The sequence below is a fragment of the Vigna unguiculata genome, chromosome 5 (genome assembly GCF_037176805.1).
Source record: "Vigna unguiculata cultivar grain cowpea cultivar isolate G323 ecotype 2 chromosome 5, ASM3717680v1, whole genome shotgun sequence".
Classification (NCBI taxonomy): domain Eukaryota; kingdom Viridiplantae; phylum Streptophyta; class Magnoliopsida; order Fabales; family Fabaceae; genus Vigna; species Vigna unguiculata.
The window spans coordinates 13,027,202-13,041,997 of NC_140796.1; the positions used below are offsets into that span (position 1 = coordinate 13,027,202).

At 25.0% G+C, this 14,796-nt stretch overlaps 1 protein-coding gene across 1 annotated transcript; it reads right to left on the reverse strand.

Annotated features, from left to right (window-relative positions):
* Positions 1-8,924: 8,924 nt before the first annotated feature.
* On the reverse strand, positions 8,925-14,224 carry LOC114185489 (uncharacterized). Its single transcript, XM_085673950.1, has 6 exons — positions 14,132-14,224; positions 12,865-13,059; positions 12,595-12,783; positions 10,639-10,848; positions 10,455-10,559; positions 8,925-9,180 (listed from the first exon to the last, which is right to left on the reverse strand). Exons 2-5 carry the CDS (start codon positions 13,055-13,057, stop codon positions 10,504-10,506), a joined length of 648 nt encoding a protein of 215 aa, XP_085530076.1. The 5' UTR covers positions 13,058-13,059; positions 14,132-14,224; the 3' UTR covers positions 8,925-9,180; positions 10,455-10,503.
* Positions 14,225-14,796: the final 572 nt, after the last annotated feature.

Below are 14,796 nucleotides of genomic sequence, written 5' to 3' on the forward strand. Positions count from 1 at the left end.
CAATTGAGTGGAGAGAGAATGGAATTCCCACCGTCCACGTGTCTATATCTGACGGCGCTTTTAATCCTCTTCGGATCTCCACACACGTCGACGTCGTTTTCGACACATCATCATCGCTATTATTTGCAGTGGAGTTTTGTGGGGTTTTCTCGTGTGTTCTAAAATGTAGGCTTGACAAACTGAGAACCATTGGATGGGACGTTAGATAGCGGTCAACAAGGGAGAATCAAGGGTGAGAGTTTAGTGATGAAAAACGTGAAAATATCTATGGGAATTGTGACGACGTGGCACTGGTTCAATCATTCTTATCCTTTTCATAATTAAGTTTAAGTTTTCAATTTGTAACTTCATTAAATTTTGAGTTATTTTAAAAATTGTATTTTTAATGAAGTTTCTCGAATATCAGTTTCTATCAAAATTGCTTTTTATATTCATAATTTAAATTTTTTATATTTTTTATTAGACAATGTGACTGTTAATTATGATTGTGTAATATTCTTATTTTGTTCCTTTAGTAATGGTAACGTGAGAAAAAAAAATTATAACATATTTCAAATAGACATTATTTGGTATTAACTAATTAATAATAGTCATTATGATTTTATACTCATGATATTTGAGGATAAAAAATCCTTAATTATCAATAGTTTATCAAACTCAAGTATGTATTGTGTTGTTTTGGATTTCTTGAAGAAAATAGGTGAAGAGAAGAAATGAAGAAGAAATTTCTATATATAATCACGGATGTCAAAATGGGTCAGGTCCATTGGGTCGGCCCACCAATCCGTCAAGAAAATGGTAAGTCGGATTGAAATTTTTAGTCCGTTAATTCGTTGTAATTCGGTCCGCCTAGTCCAATTTAGCTGGCAAAAACGGTTCAGCCCGCCAATCCGTTTCTTTTTTATATTTAAAATTAAAAATAATTAAAAAATAATATTTTTTATATATTATATAAATAAATTTATATATATATATAATAGATTTATAAACAAAAATTTATAAAAAACTAAAAAAATTAAAAAGAAAACAGGTTCGCTCGCTGACCCGTCCTAAAATGAATCGGGTCGCAATATTCAGCCCATTTATGGGTGGCGGGCCAACCCGACCCGTTTTCGCCGGACCACAAACGGGTCGGGCCAAAACGGGCCGGACTGACCCGTTTTGCCATCCCTATCTATAATCGTATCGACTAGATTTTATTTTGATTGAAAGTGTAGTAGAAATAATGTTTTATTTTAATTAAATTTTATTTAAATGAAAATTCAATTAAGAAGATAAAGGTGAGAAAAACATCATTTATTTTTAATTGAATTTTTTTAATTAAAATCTCGTTTATCAATTTTACTTTTTGTTTATTTTTGTTGAAATACATTAAATAAGGTGGAAAAATCCATCACAATTTTATTAGGTTTGATTTTTTTTAATTGAGATTTAAAAAAAAAAAGAGAACAGATGAATTCAATATTAATAATAAGAAAAAAATTTTAATTGGATTTCACAATACCAATAATAAGGTAAACTTTTAATTTTATTAAAAAAATTAATTAAGATAGATGAAAAAAAAATATTGTATTAATTTTTGATCAGATAGTGTTCACTTATAATACAAAACGATGGATCATTTATCTGAGACCGTGAACATGTGGTATAGTAAAAAAAGACAATTTACCATTTTATGATTTTACTCAACCATCCTAACAATATTGCTATAATATTACTATGTTATGATCATGCATGATATTTAAATCACAAATACTATTTATAAAATCTTTTTATGTTATAATTTAAATATCAAATTTTATTAAAATAAATATATAAAGATAAAGTAAAATGAAAAAGGTGAATGATTAATATTTTCAAACTGAAAAATAGTGTGAAAAAACAACAATAATGAAAGTTAATGAGAATCAAAGTAGAATTTTAGAAAGTTAGTATGAAAGGAAGTATTTGTAATACAATTTATACATGAATTTTGATATAAATACGGTTTTGAGTTATAAAACCAAATTTGACTTAAGATAATATTAAATTGTAATTATGAATATCATGACCGATTCTTAGAGATGTTAAAATGGGTTTTATCAGTCCGCCAAAAAAAAGTTGAGTCGGGTTAGAATTTTCAACCTGTCAACCCGTTTTAGTCTAGTCCGTCTAATCCATCAAACTGGTGGATCAGTTCGTCTTAGTCTGCTAACCTTTTATTTTTAATTTATTTCTGTTTAAAAATAAAAAATTAAAAAATAAAACAAAAATTGTATATTATATAAACAAATTTATATTTATATAAAAATTATAAACAATTTTTTTTAAATATTAAAAAAATTAAAAAAAAAGTGGCCAGTCCACCAACATGTTCTAAAACGAAACAAATTGCAATATCTAATCCATTTTTCAGTAATAGACCCATCCAACTCAACTTATTTTTGACATACCATTTTATATATTTCTTTTTCTGTGAATATCCATAAATCGAATATCAAAATAGTATATTTATTTTTTGTGTGAAAATAATAACCTCCACATCATCGCTCAATGATAAAAAACATTAATTACAATATTATTTTTATATTAATAAGAAGAACTTCAAGTCATATAATTGTCAAATGTGAAGCTAATTAAATGCGAAGTCAATTAAGGAAGATATCAAAATAAAATGACGATTATATTATTCAATTAAAATAAATTAAACTATAATAACTCAATTAAAAAACTAAAAATTTCCAGTACAACAAACAAATTTAATATGAAAACTAAAAATACTCTAATTTATGATAATTTTCAAACTTTATAATTTTTCATAATCAACTCATTTTTAAATAAATTCGTTGAAAAATAATTAAATTTGTTTAGGTGTAATAAAAAAAACAAAAACATTTGAATAAGTAGCTAAAACGAAAAATTATTATCTCGTACATAAACGTATTTATAAACGAAATATTTGTATAGATTTATAGACGTATTTATTTTTTATGTTTTAAATTTAATTGTTATTATCTCGTATAATTTATAAAAAACTTTTATAAAAAATAAAAAATATTTGAATCCTTAAATTTAAATTTTGCGACATGCTCGAATACTATTACTTTTCACTCTTATAATACAACTTAACTTGAATATCACATCTTAGAGTGAATACCTTAAATTAAATTAATAGTAATAGGTTACCATAACTGAAAAATTTACCGAATTTAAATAGTAATTTAACAAAAGTCATATTTTAAAATACTAAAATATAGTAACTTTTAATATATATATATATATATATATATATATATATATATATATGTGTGTGTGTGTGTATATAATAAAATAAAATTTATATTCAATTCTTTAATAATAAAAAATAGACTTACACAAGCAAATCGTCTCGATATTGTGAAACCCAGAAATTTGACCATATTCCAACATGACCTTTCACTAAAAAATATTAAAATTAAAATTATGTATTAACTATAAAATAATAATAAGTTTTAACATATTATATATGCTTAGGTAATGTGTGCCCTCGTTCCAAATTTGTATTTCAATTAAAGATATGATATTCCCACATCTGCATTGGCTTTTTTCATTCCTAGAAAAGATAAAAAGTGAAAAAGAAAACACAATACATTCTTATCTCTTTTTTTTTTTCTCCTCTTCTTTTGATGTGTGACAGAGACATGTATGGCTATAAAAATAAAAAGAATGAGAAAAGTTAGTAATAGTTATTGCAATGATGATTACTTAGGATTCTATGAAAAGCTATTATGCAAATCCAAAGGGAATAATGGCCGTGACCTAATTAATTCAAGGTCAAATAAATAGGTAGGTGTAAACTTTTATGATTAAAAAAAAGTATAATATTTTTTTTAAATCTCGATTTAATAAAAGAATATTAATATATTTTAGTTTTAGGGTAATAGAAACATCTTATAATTTTAGAAGAAAAAAGCTTAAATTTTATTTATATCTCATTAATCGTTGAGATAGTGAGCACGAATTTGGTAATTCTTAGTAGTTATTTATATATGTTTATTAGTTTTGCTTGTTTCTTTATTAAATTAAAATTATTAGTGATTTTCTGAATTTAATTATACACTAATTCAGATTTTCGATATATCTAATAATTACTCATATCAAACATGTCTTCAAATACGGTTTTGTTAACAAATTTCAACAAAAATAATAGAATTACAAATTTTATTCTAATGTTGCATTTTTCTATGTACTAAAAATTAAATATGACAATATTTATTATACCAAATTAAGTATATAACTTTTTTTTTCTATTATGATAATTTAAAATTTTACCTTACTAATTTAAATATTTTCAATTTAATTTTATTAAATTTGGAAACAAATCATCATAGTTATTTTTATTAGATCGTACTAAAAGTTTTCATGATGATCTCGTCAATATTATTTTTCTCAACAAGTCTACATTAAGTAATGAAATATCATTTATTTACTATTATCATCGTGTATACTTAATTATTTTAATTATATTATTATCATGCAAAAATATATTATCTTTTTGCAAAAAATGTTATACCAAATAAAAAAAACGTTGACTTAAAAAAATTACCAAGATAATGAAAAAAACTGTTAAATCTAAAATTAATTTTAAAGTGTTGAATTTATACACTTGCGTCAAAGCTTTTATCAAAATTTTATGTATAGAAAAAAATAATGAATATTTTATCATGTTAATATTTTAAGAATAGTATATTATTTAAGATGTAAAATATATGAGTTTGTAGTAAGCTAAGTGTGGGTAAAAATGAAAACAACATAAACATATACACATGTAATGGACTTTTTGTTTGTGTTGATTGTTTTGTGTGTAACAATTATTAGGTCTGAAATCTCTTTATTCTTAGCTTTGTCTTTTTGTTGTCCAGCCATATCAAAGGTACTTAAGCTAAAGGGTTATTCTTCATGCTAACTTTTATTCTTTTGCTTAAGGCATTTAGGGGTCTAATTTAGTTACTCTACTAAAAAAAACTGTTTTTGTCTTTAAGTTTTATGTATTTTTAAAAAATCAAATTGTTAAACTTACGATAAACAATTAAAATATAAAATATAGAAACTCAATAAAAATTATTGTTAATGAATTAAAGATACTTTTGGTTCAAACTGACACGTTAAATAGACCAAATTCAATTTGAGGAAGATTTGAAAAGAAAATTGTATTTCTTTCCATCCTAATGTTGTTGCTCTACAAAATATCTGAATTAACATAACACGTTAAAGGAAGTTTTCTTTTTTTTTTTTTACCTTCATTTAATAAAGTTTTATTTTTATATTTGCAGTGCTTTATAAACATGAAACACATTCTTGGAAATATGTTAAGGAAAATAATACTTTGTGATTTCTTAAAAGAAAATTACACTCATTTTGCAATCATTTCAATAATATAATAATTTAGTTTCCCAAATTTGTAAAAAAAAAGTTATTTTTTAATTCATCCGCACTACCGCATGAAAGTGATACCAATTTGGATTTGAAAGAATCTTACACTCTTGTGATAAGAGCTTTTCGCAAAATGATAACTGACAAAAAAAAGTTAGTCACTCACAAAAATAAGCACTCATACCCAAAATTGTTTGCGTTTTCAAATTTGGAATAATGAAAAATGTAGTTTTTGATGAATTTAAGAACCCAACTTTTTCCATGTTTTTTTAATTTAGTGAAATTTAATAATTTAATTTGAAAATGGTTATTTTGAAATAATAATTAGGAGAAGAAAGAAGTGTGATAGGGTTGGAAAAAGAAAAAGTAAAAGAAAGAACCATTTTGCATCGGTGTGGGCCCTTAATTTAGGGTTGCCATTGTATGTGGGCACCGAATCCATTTGAATTACACCATTCTTCTTTGCTTCTTCGTCTTCTCTTACATCAATCACACACACATTAACTTTTTTCTGTTTTCTATCAATGAAACAAATAAACAAAGTCTCTGCTATCAACAAAACTGAATGCAGCAATATCTCAAAACATAGAAATGGTTCTACTCAAAACAATATTTGAATTATTATTTAGAGAAATAATTGAAAGAATATATAATTTTTGCTTTTACTTTTTTTTAAAAAAAAATTAAAGATTAATTACTTTTAATTTTATTTACCTTTTAATACATTATGAAAACAAAACAAGCTTATATATATATAAGTTTTATTTTATTTTTAAAATATATATTAAAAATATAAAAAATTATAAAATAAATAAAATTTAAAACAAAAATTACTTAAAAAAATTACAACATAATTAAAACAAAAAAAAAAATTAACTAAAGAAAAAATAGTTCAAGTAAAAAAATTTTTAAATAAAATAAAAATTCTAAAACAGAATAAATATTCTTTTAACTTAAAGTTTAATTATTCTTTTAATTTTATTTATTATTTAAAACATATATAATTATGTAATTAATATATATATATATATATATTATTTTTCATTTAATATTTATTTTTTTCAATTATTTTAAATTTTATTAAAATTTAAACTTTTAAATTTCAATTTTATTTCTTTAATTTATAATTTTTTATTTTTTATTCCACATTTTAAAAATAAAGTAAAAGAACATTTAAAGAAAATAAAAAAATTATTTAACATAACGGATGTCGATATCCAAATATATATATATATATATATATATATATATATATATATATATATATATATATATATATATATATATATATATATATATCTTTTTCCTTTTCTTTATTTTTTTTCTAGTTCATTAATTATGTTTAATTTTTTTATTGTAAGTATTTTAATTTTATTTTTTAATATATATTTTAAAAATAAATTTTAATATTAACACACACATATATATATATATATATATATATAACATTTTTTCTTATTTTTTATTTCGTTTATTAAAAAATTAATATTTTTCAATTTAATTTATTTGAAAATATAAGTTTTAATATTTTAAATAAAAAATTAATTTTATATATATATATATATATATATATATATATATATATATACATATATGTTAATTTTTATTTCTAAAATATATCTTTTTTTTCCAATACATTACATAAAATATATATATATATATATATATATTTATATATTTTTTAAATTTATATTAAGAAATATGAAAACGTAAGAAAAAATAATAAACTAAAAAAAGATTTAAAATTTAGAAAAAACATAATTTAAATAAAGTTAAAACACAATTAATATTTTTGTTTTAAAAAAGTTAAATATTTTTTTTTATTTCGTTTTTTTTTTAATTATAATTATTTTTTCTTTAGTTTATTATTTCTTTGTTTTATTTATTATTTGTCTTTTAATATATATTTAATTTTATTTATATATAATATATTTTGGAAGTATATATATATATATATATATATATATATATTTATATTAAAATGCGGAAGCATGAAATTTTACTTCGATGTCAACTTATGAAAGTATTCTTCATCAAAAGTCAATATTCATAAACAAATATCAAAAGATATTTTTGTGATTTTAAAATTATTTGGAGATGCAGATAATTTTTGTAGGTACCGAAAGAAAGTCCCAAATCTAATTCAGAAAATATTGTAAAATGTATAATTTTGGATTAATTGTTGAAAACATCCAAAATACTTCTTTTGTTACATAATGATATTTCTAAAATAATTTAAAATATATTAAATAGATAATCGATTCAACTTAATAAATATTAATATATCTTATTTTTATATAACAAAAAGTAAAAAAGTTAGTCTTAATACAAAAATAAATTTTAGTTTTATTAATTTTATTAATGATTGAGATAACCAAACAAGTGCTTAGTATTTAGTATTTAGTAATAGGTAGAAAATTATAATAATTTTATAATTGTTCTAACCTTACATATATTTTAGATTCACTTAAGAGCTTTGACTAAAAATTAATTGCATATTAATACTATTTTTTTTTCTTTGTTTGAGAAATGTGACAACTATAAACAATCATACTTAATTATTTCAACTATTAGTAAAATTAAAAAAATTAACAAAAATATTTTTCTTAAACATTTTTTTATTGTTATACTAAAAATAAAATATTATACACTAAAGGGACTATTTACCATATATATATATATATATATATAATATTTATTCATAAATAAAACTTGTAAATATTTAAGCTCTTAAAAAGACCAAAGAAGGTTCACCTAGTTTAATCTACAAGTGACTAACCATAGCTTTCCACTTTATTCTAATTTACAGTGGCACACTCAATTCTAAATAAGAAAATCATATCTAGTGAGAAATGTGTTAATTATTTTTACTAAAGATTTTACTTTATTTTAAAAAGATATATACCTTTTTAATTAGATATCTTTACATTATTATTATTTTAAAATTTAATTAAATGTATTTATATATATTACATTGTTATATGTTTATAAAATATATAAGCGATTCTAATATTTATTTATATTTTAATTAATTTTTTAATAATCAAATTTAGATTTTTTTTAAAATACAAATTTTAATTCTTTAAAATTTCAATTAATTTTTCACAAACAGGTGTGTAATAAATAATAAAACACATATTAACATTTTAAATGTGACTATATTTAAATTTATTTTACTTTATATTCAATATGTATTCTACTTCTATTCAATATGTATTATAAATAAATATACGACTATTTATATGAAAAATTAATTAATATTTTAAAAATTAAATTTAAATCATTAAAAAAATGAATGAAACATAAATAAATATTAAAAATATTAATAAATTTTTTAATAAACTTGTAATATTGCATTAATATTTAGAACTTAATTACTATAAATAATATCAGTTACAATACTAATGTTACTAATGTTATAAATAAGTACATTTAAATATATCTATCTATAATATATTTTAGAGTGGGGGTGTTTTAATAAGAAAATTTTCATTTATAACTATTAAATATGTATTGATGAAGAGAAAAAAGAATGATTGTAGTACGGTTTTCATATTGGAATAATTATAATTATTAAATATATATATATATATATATATTTATGTTTCAGCCACTGAGGTTTGTTATGTACTCTTGAGGGCTTATTTTCTGGTTAACCCGTATTGTATCATATTCAAAAAACACCCCTACAAAATCAAAGACTACTTGTCACCAAAAATGTAATGTAGGTCATCATCACTCCATATCCATGCAGCCTCAGCCCTCCTCTGCTACCCTTAAAATTGAAAACTGCATTATTAACTACGAAGAATAAGGATAGTTGCTCATAAAAAAATTAAAAAATACAGAAAGTACATATAAATTCAATGTGCAGCACAGGAAAGATAATATTTCACCTATATAATACCAAAACTCAGCTGCATTCCACATTTTAAATATATGTCACCAAAATGAGCATAGTGTTTTCATGAAACCCACATGACCAAATTCCATGATTTATATATCTGAAAATAGTCCATCACAGAACAAAAGATGAATATATTGAAAGATCCAAAAACAAGTTTGAAAGGTTTAGTTGTTTAGTTGTTTCATTCTAACTTTTTGAGCTCTAAAGAAGTGAAAAACATCGGGAATCCATGTTGCTTGAATTTGTTCATTTGTATAATCAATCTTTGAGTGTGTTTCATTTCTTCTAACATAACCAAGACAAGGGAAACTTGATATTAGAGCCCTAAAATCTGTTTTATTGGGTATTCTTCCACTTAGAAAGGACCTGAGAAAATCCACTGTAACAATAAATCAGTAATCAACATAGCTCATAACACTGTCAAGCATGATAGACCAAGAACGTTGAAGTAAATAGGCATTTTAGTTAGGAAAAACTTGATAGAGGCTTATCAATTACTCTACATGTACCCACCCAAGAACAGCTTGCACAAATCTCAAGAAGGGTTGAACAGTTTCACATTTGACAGAATTGTAACTAAGATAGGGATGACAGAATCTGTATGCTGTTAGTTAGTAACCGGTATAAAGCTTATTGAGAGACATTTACTTCCTTGATCGGTAGGACTAAAGTATGTAAATCCATAGGTTATTCAGAGACATATGTATCCCATCCTAATTTTCAAGCCTAACTAAATTATCCTCAAGAGTTGTGCCTAAGTTAATAATATTTTTTTTCTGCATCTCTTGCTACTCTGCTATACCAATAAAAACATCAATACTAATAATATAATTTGCATATAAACAAGTTTCATTATGTAACGTTTTCATGTTCCTAACGCCAGTTCAATCTATCCCAACACAGATGATGGATGGACCTGCTTTACATATTTACATATTGAAAACACGATACATAACTTTGCATAACAACATATATCACCATTCTAGTGCATTTTAGTTAGATCAGTTTGGACATCCAAATCTTAACTTTTCTTCATACATGTTGGTTACGTTCAAATACGCATTCAAGCACCAATCAATCAGCATGTATTGCAGCTATAAATTTGAAAATCAAATATAAAGGTCATAACTCGAAACTAATTACAAACAACACATACCTGCTCCAAGTTTTCAACCTTTTCAGATAAATCTCTAATCATATCTTCATTATCCATGTTTAATGTTTTCACACATTTGTTTCTTCGTCTTCCCTGATTCAACTTCTGAAAAAAAACATAAAAAGTAAAAGCAAATAAATAAAAAATTTCAATTCTTTTTTTAAATAAAAATAAATAAAATTACCTGACAATAGTAACAACAACAATTCCTCATTTTCTTGCATCAACGCTTCTAAGTCTGTGGAACGCTTACAATGAAACATTTCAATCTCCTCTTTAATGTCTTTCAAGAGGATATTCATGACCCGACGATCGTATCGCAAGTTGTCTTCAAGAGCATTTATATGATTATTGTGCTCTTTCTGCTGGGTTTTAAATTTATCATAATCCATGCCTATCAATGATAATTAACAATTTTCAATATCATCATAGAAATCTAAATAGTAAAAATAGATAAAAAAAAGAAAAGAAAAACAGGACTTATTCATATATTATTCGAGATCGTGTAATAATTTTTCAATTGCATGATACGTAACTTACAAAGTAAGAGAGGTAATTGTGATGTTCAAATGAAACAAAGGAAGCAAATTGATGATAGCCCATATATGAGAGATAATGAAAGTGTTAAGAGTATATAAAGCAGTGATAAAGAAGAGTAGTTGCCAAGCTGAGTAACGATGGCGTGTGATCCAAGTGGGGGCATTAAGGTGATGGAAGAAGCAATATTGAACTGAGTTAAATAGACTTAAGTGGTGTGACTGTGTACTTCTATAATAATATTGGTATACATTTGTATCAATGTATCTTAAAAAAAAATCGCACAGCCCAAAAACAGAGACCAAACACTTCACGGCCTCCCCAAATTATAAAACAAACAAGTATGCAATGTCCTACAAACCAGCTCCAATTTTCTCTCATCTCTGCCCATGCATCCTTTTTCAAACTCTTAAAACACAAGACTTCATTCTTTTGGAAACCAATATTTGCCGAAGGCAAGAAAACTAGAGCAACAACTACTAGCTGCCTTTTTAACATAGCCTTGCTAGATGGATTGTTTAACTTAGTCCTTGTCTATCATTTTACTAAGACTCTACCTCAAAGTTTAGGGAATTAAGTGCATAACATTCAGTAATGAATTACTTTCTGACAGCTAAATGCATTTTTGTAAGTCAACTTTAGAGTTCAAGAATAAAACAACCATGAAAATACAATATTTACAAGTATTCTTCCCTTTTGAAAGGACCTGAGAAAATCTACTGTGACAGTAAATCAGTAATCAACATAGCTCATAACATTGTTAAACATGGTAAGACTAAGAACGTTGAAGTGAATAGGCATCTTATCAAGGAGAAACTTGATATTGGCTTATCAATTGCTCTACATGTACCCACTCAAGAACAGCTTGCACAAATCTCAAGAAGGGTTGAACAGCTTCACATTTGACAGAATTGTGACCAAGATAGGGATGAAGAATACATACTCACTATCTTGCAGAGGGGCGTAAGAATCTATATGCCGTTAGTTAGTAACCTGTATAAATCCCAAAAATCATGGGAGTACAGCTTACTGAGACATTTACTTCCTTGATCAGTAGGACTAAAGTATATAAACCCATAGATTATTTAAAGAAATATGTATCCCATCCTAATTTTCAAGCCTAACTAAATTATCTTCCAGAGTTGTGCCTAAGTTGAATAATATTTTTTTTCAGCATTCTCTTGCTTCACTCTGCTATACCAATAAAAGCATCAATAACAATAATATAATTTGCATATAAACAAGTTTCATTAGTAACGTTTTCATGTTCCTAACGGTAGTTCAATCTATCCCAACACAGATGATGGATGGACTACTTTATATGTTGAAAACACTGATACATAACTTTGCATAATAATATATATCACGATTCTGGTGCATTTTAGTTAAATTAGTGTGGAGATCCAAATCGTAACTTTTCATTCATATATATTGGTTACTTTCAAATACTCATTCTAGTACCGATCAATCAGCTACAAATTTAAAAATTAAATATAAAGGTTAGAACTCTGGACTAATTACATTAAATATTAACAAACATTAAATAAAATATCACATACCTACTTCAACTTAACAATCAATTTAGCATGCTTTGAAAATAAACCTGCAATCGTATCTGTAGTACTCTTTTTTGATGTCTCCATTTCAGCATCCAGCATTGAGATACGGTCATACGCTTCCCCCAACAACCTTTCTCCCTCCATCTTATCAGTTTTCAGCTTTTCTAAAGTTTTGTTTATTTCCTTCATCTCCCCGCGTATCATTTCTCTCTCTGTTTTCATTGATTTAACATCTGAAAAGAAAAACACATCAAAAATAAAAACAAATAAATAAAAAATTTCAATTTTTTTTAAATAAAAATAAATAAAATTACCTGACAATAGTTCCTCATCCTCTTGCCCCAAGGCTCCTATGGCTTCAGAATGTTGAGCATGACTCGATTCAATCTTGACGGAAAGGTTTTTCATGAGCATATTTATGGACCCGCTGTATTGCATATTGCGTTCCAGAGCACTTATGTTATCACTGTGCTTTTTCAGCTGAGTTTTAAAGTTATTCACATCCATTCCTATCCATGATAATTAACAATTTTCAATATCATCATAGAAAACTAAATAGTAAAATTTGATAAAAATAAAGAAACATGACTCATTTATATATAATACAAGATGATTTGTAGCTTCCAAAGTAAGAGAGGTAATTGTGATGTTCAAATGAAATAAAGGAAGCAAATTGATGATAGCTCATATATGAGAGATTATGGAAATGTTAAGAGTATAGAAAGCAGTGATAAAGAAGAGTAGTTGCCAAGCTAAGTAAAAGAGGCTTGTGATCCAACTGGGGGCATTAAGGTGATGGAAAAAGCAATATTGAATTGAGCTAAATAGACTTAAGTGGTGTGCACCGTGTACTTCTATAATAACATTTACATATATAGTTGTATAATTGTATCTTAGAAAAAAATCTCTCAGTCCCAAAAATAAAACCAAACACTATACGGCCACCCCAATAATAATAATAATAATGCTTCAACCATCACCTTTTTACACTTACACTTGTCTAAACACTCTCATCTTTTCTAACTGCACCACTTTATTTCCTAAGCTCTTTATGTTTTCTCTTCCTAAATATTATGGAAATCTTATGGAGTACCAAGAGGTTGAAACCATGCATGGTCTCATTTAAATGGATTTGCTAATGCGTCTGCAATGACATGGCCTTTTCCAACCGACCCCTAAAACACTGTTGCAAAATTATTCCTCTATGGATGCATTGATATTGCATTTGGAAACTTGAAGTCAGAAGAGGAAAGTATGAGCTTATGAACTTCTAAGCCTGAAACTGGTTCAATCATTTCAAAAACTGAGGGTGGAAGAAGTCCCCAAATTGGTGAAAAAGGTAAAAGACTTTAATGTCAAGCTCTATTCAGTTTCAAATCATTAATAATAACTTCCTAATTTATTTTTTCTTGACAGAAGTAAACCTCCAATTGAATTTACTGGAAAACCAAAACTAAGATAAAGAAACGATGAAGTAATCAAAGCTATTTACTTTGATGGGAAAAACATACACAATAACACAACACAATTGACTCATCATACACAATAACAATCCATAAACATGAGAAAAGCAACGCAAACCTAATCCAAAAACAACATGATACAATAAACAATTTGAAATTGGATGAACACAAAACCGCAATTCAACAGCAGAATCATTCAACACAATCAGTCCAGAAACAGCGGAAAATCACAACGTGAAATAGGGCAACATCGAAAAATTTGGGTTTTCCATTTTGAGAAATCAAACTGACCTCAAATTTGCAGTTTCGTCGATGTCGAGAGTCGGTTTGGAAACGAAACTCTGGATCGAAGGATGAAGGTGAGGCCAACTTTTCGTTCTGCATTTTTAAAGTTGGGCCCACCTACGAACTGGATCCAAAATAAGTAATTAAATATTAAAATCTTTAAAATTAATTTTATTGCTATATTAGTATTTTACAATTTTATTAAATATAACTTCGTCACTATTAACAATTTTATTTAAAATAATTAAAATTTGTAGTAGTTAATATACACTTAGAAAAATGTTTTTTTAGCAATTATTTTGTGACGGTCAAAAAAATTGTTAAAATTATATTTTATTCCGGTTAATTTTTTAGCCGTCACAAATTTATATGTATTATTTTAAATTTGGTTATTTTCTTTACAAGTTACAATATTTTTTATACTATAATAATTTGTAGCATAGCTCCTTCATTAGTACGAAGTCTTCTTCTTTCGTTCTTCTACTAATCTCTACACAG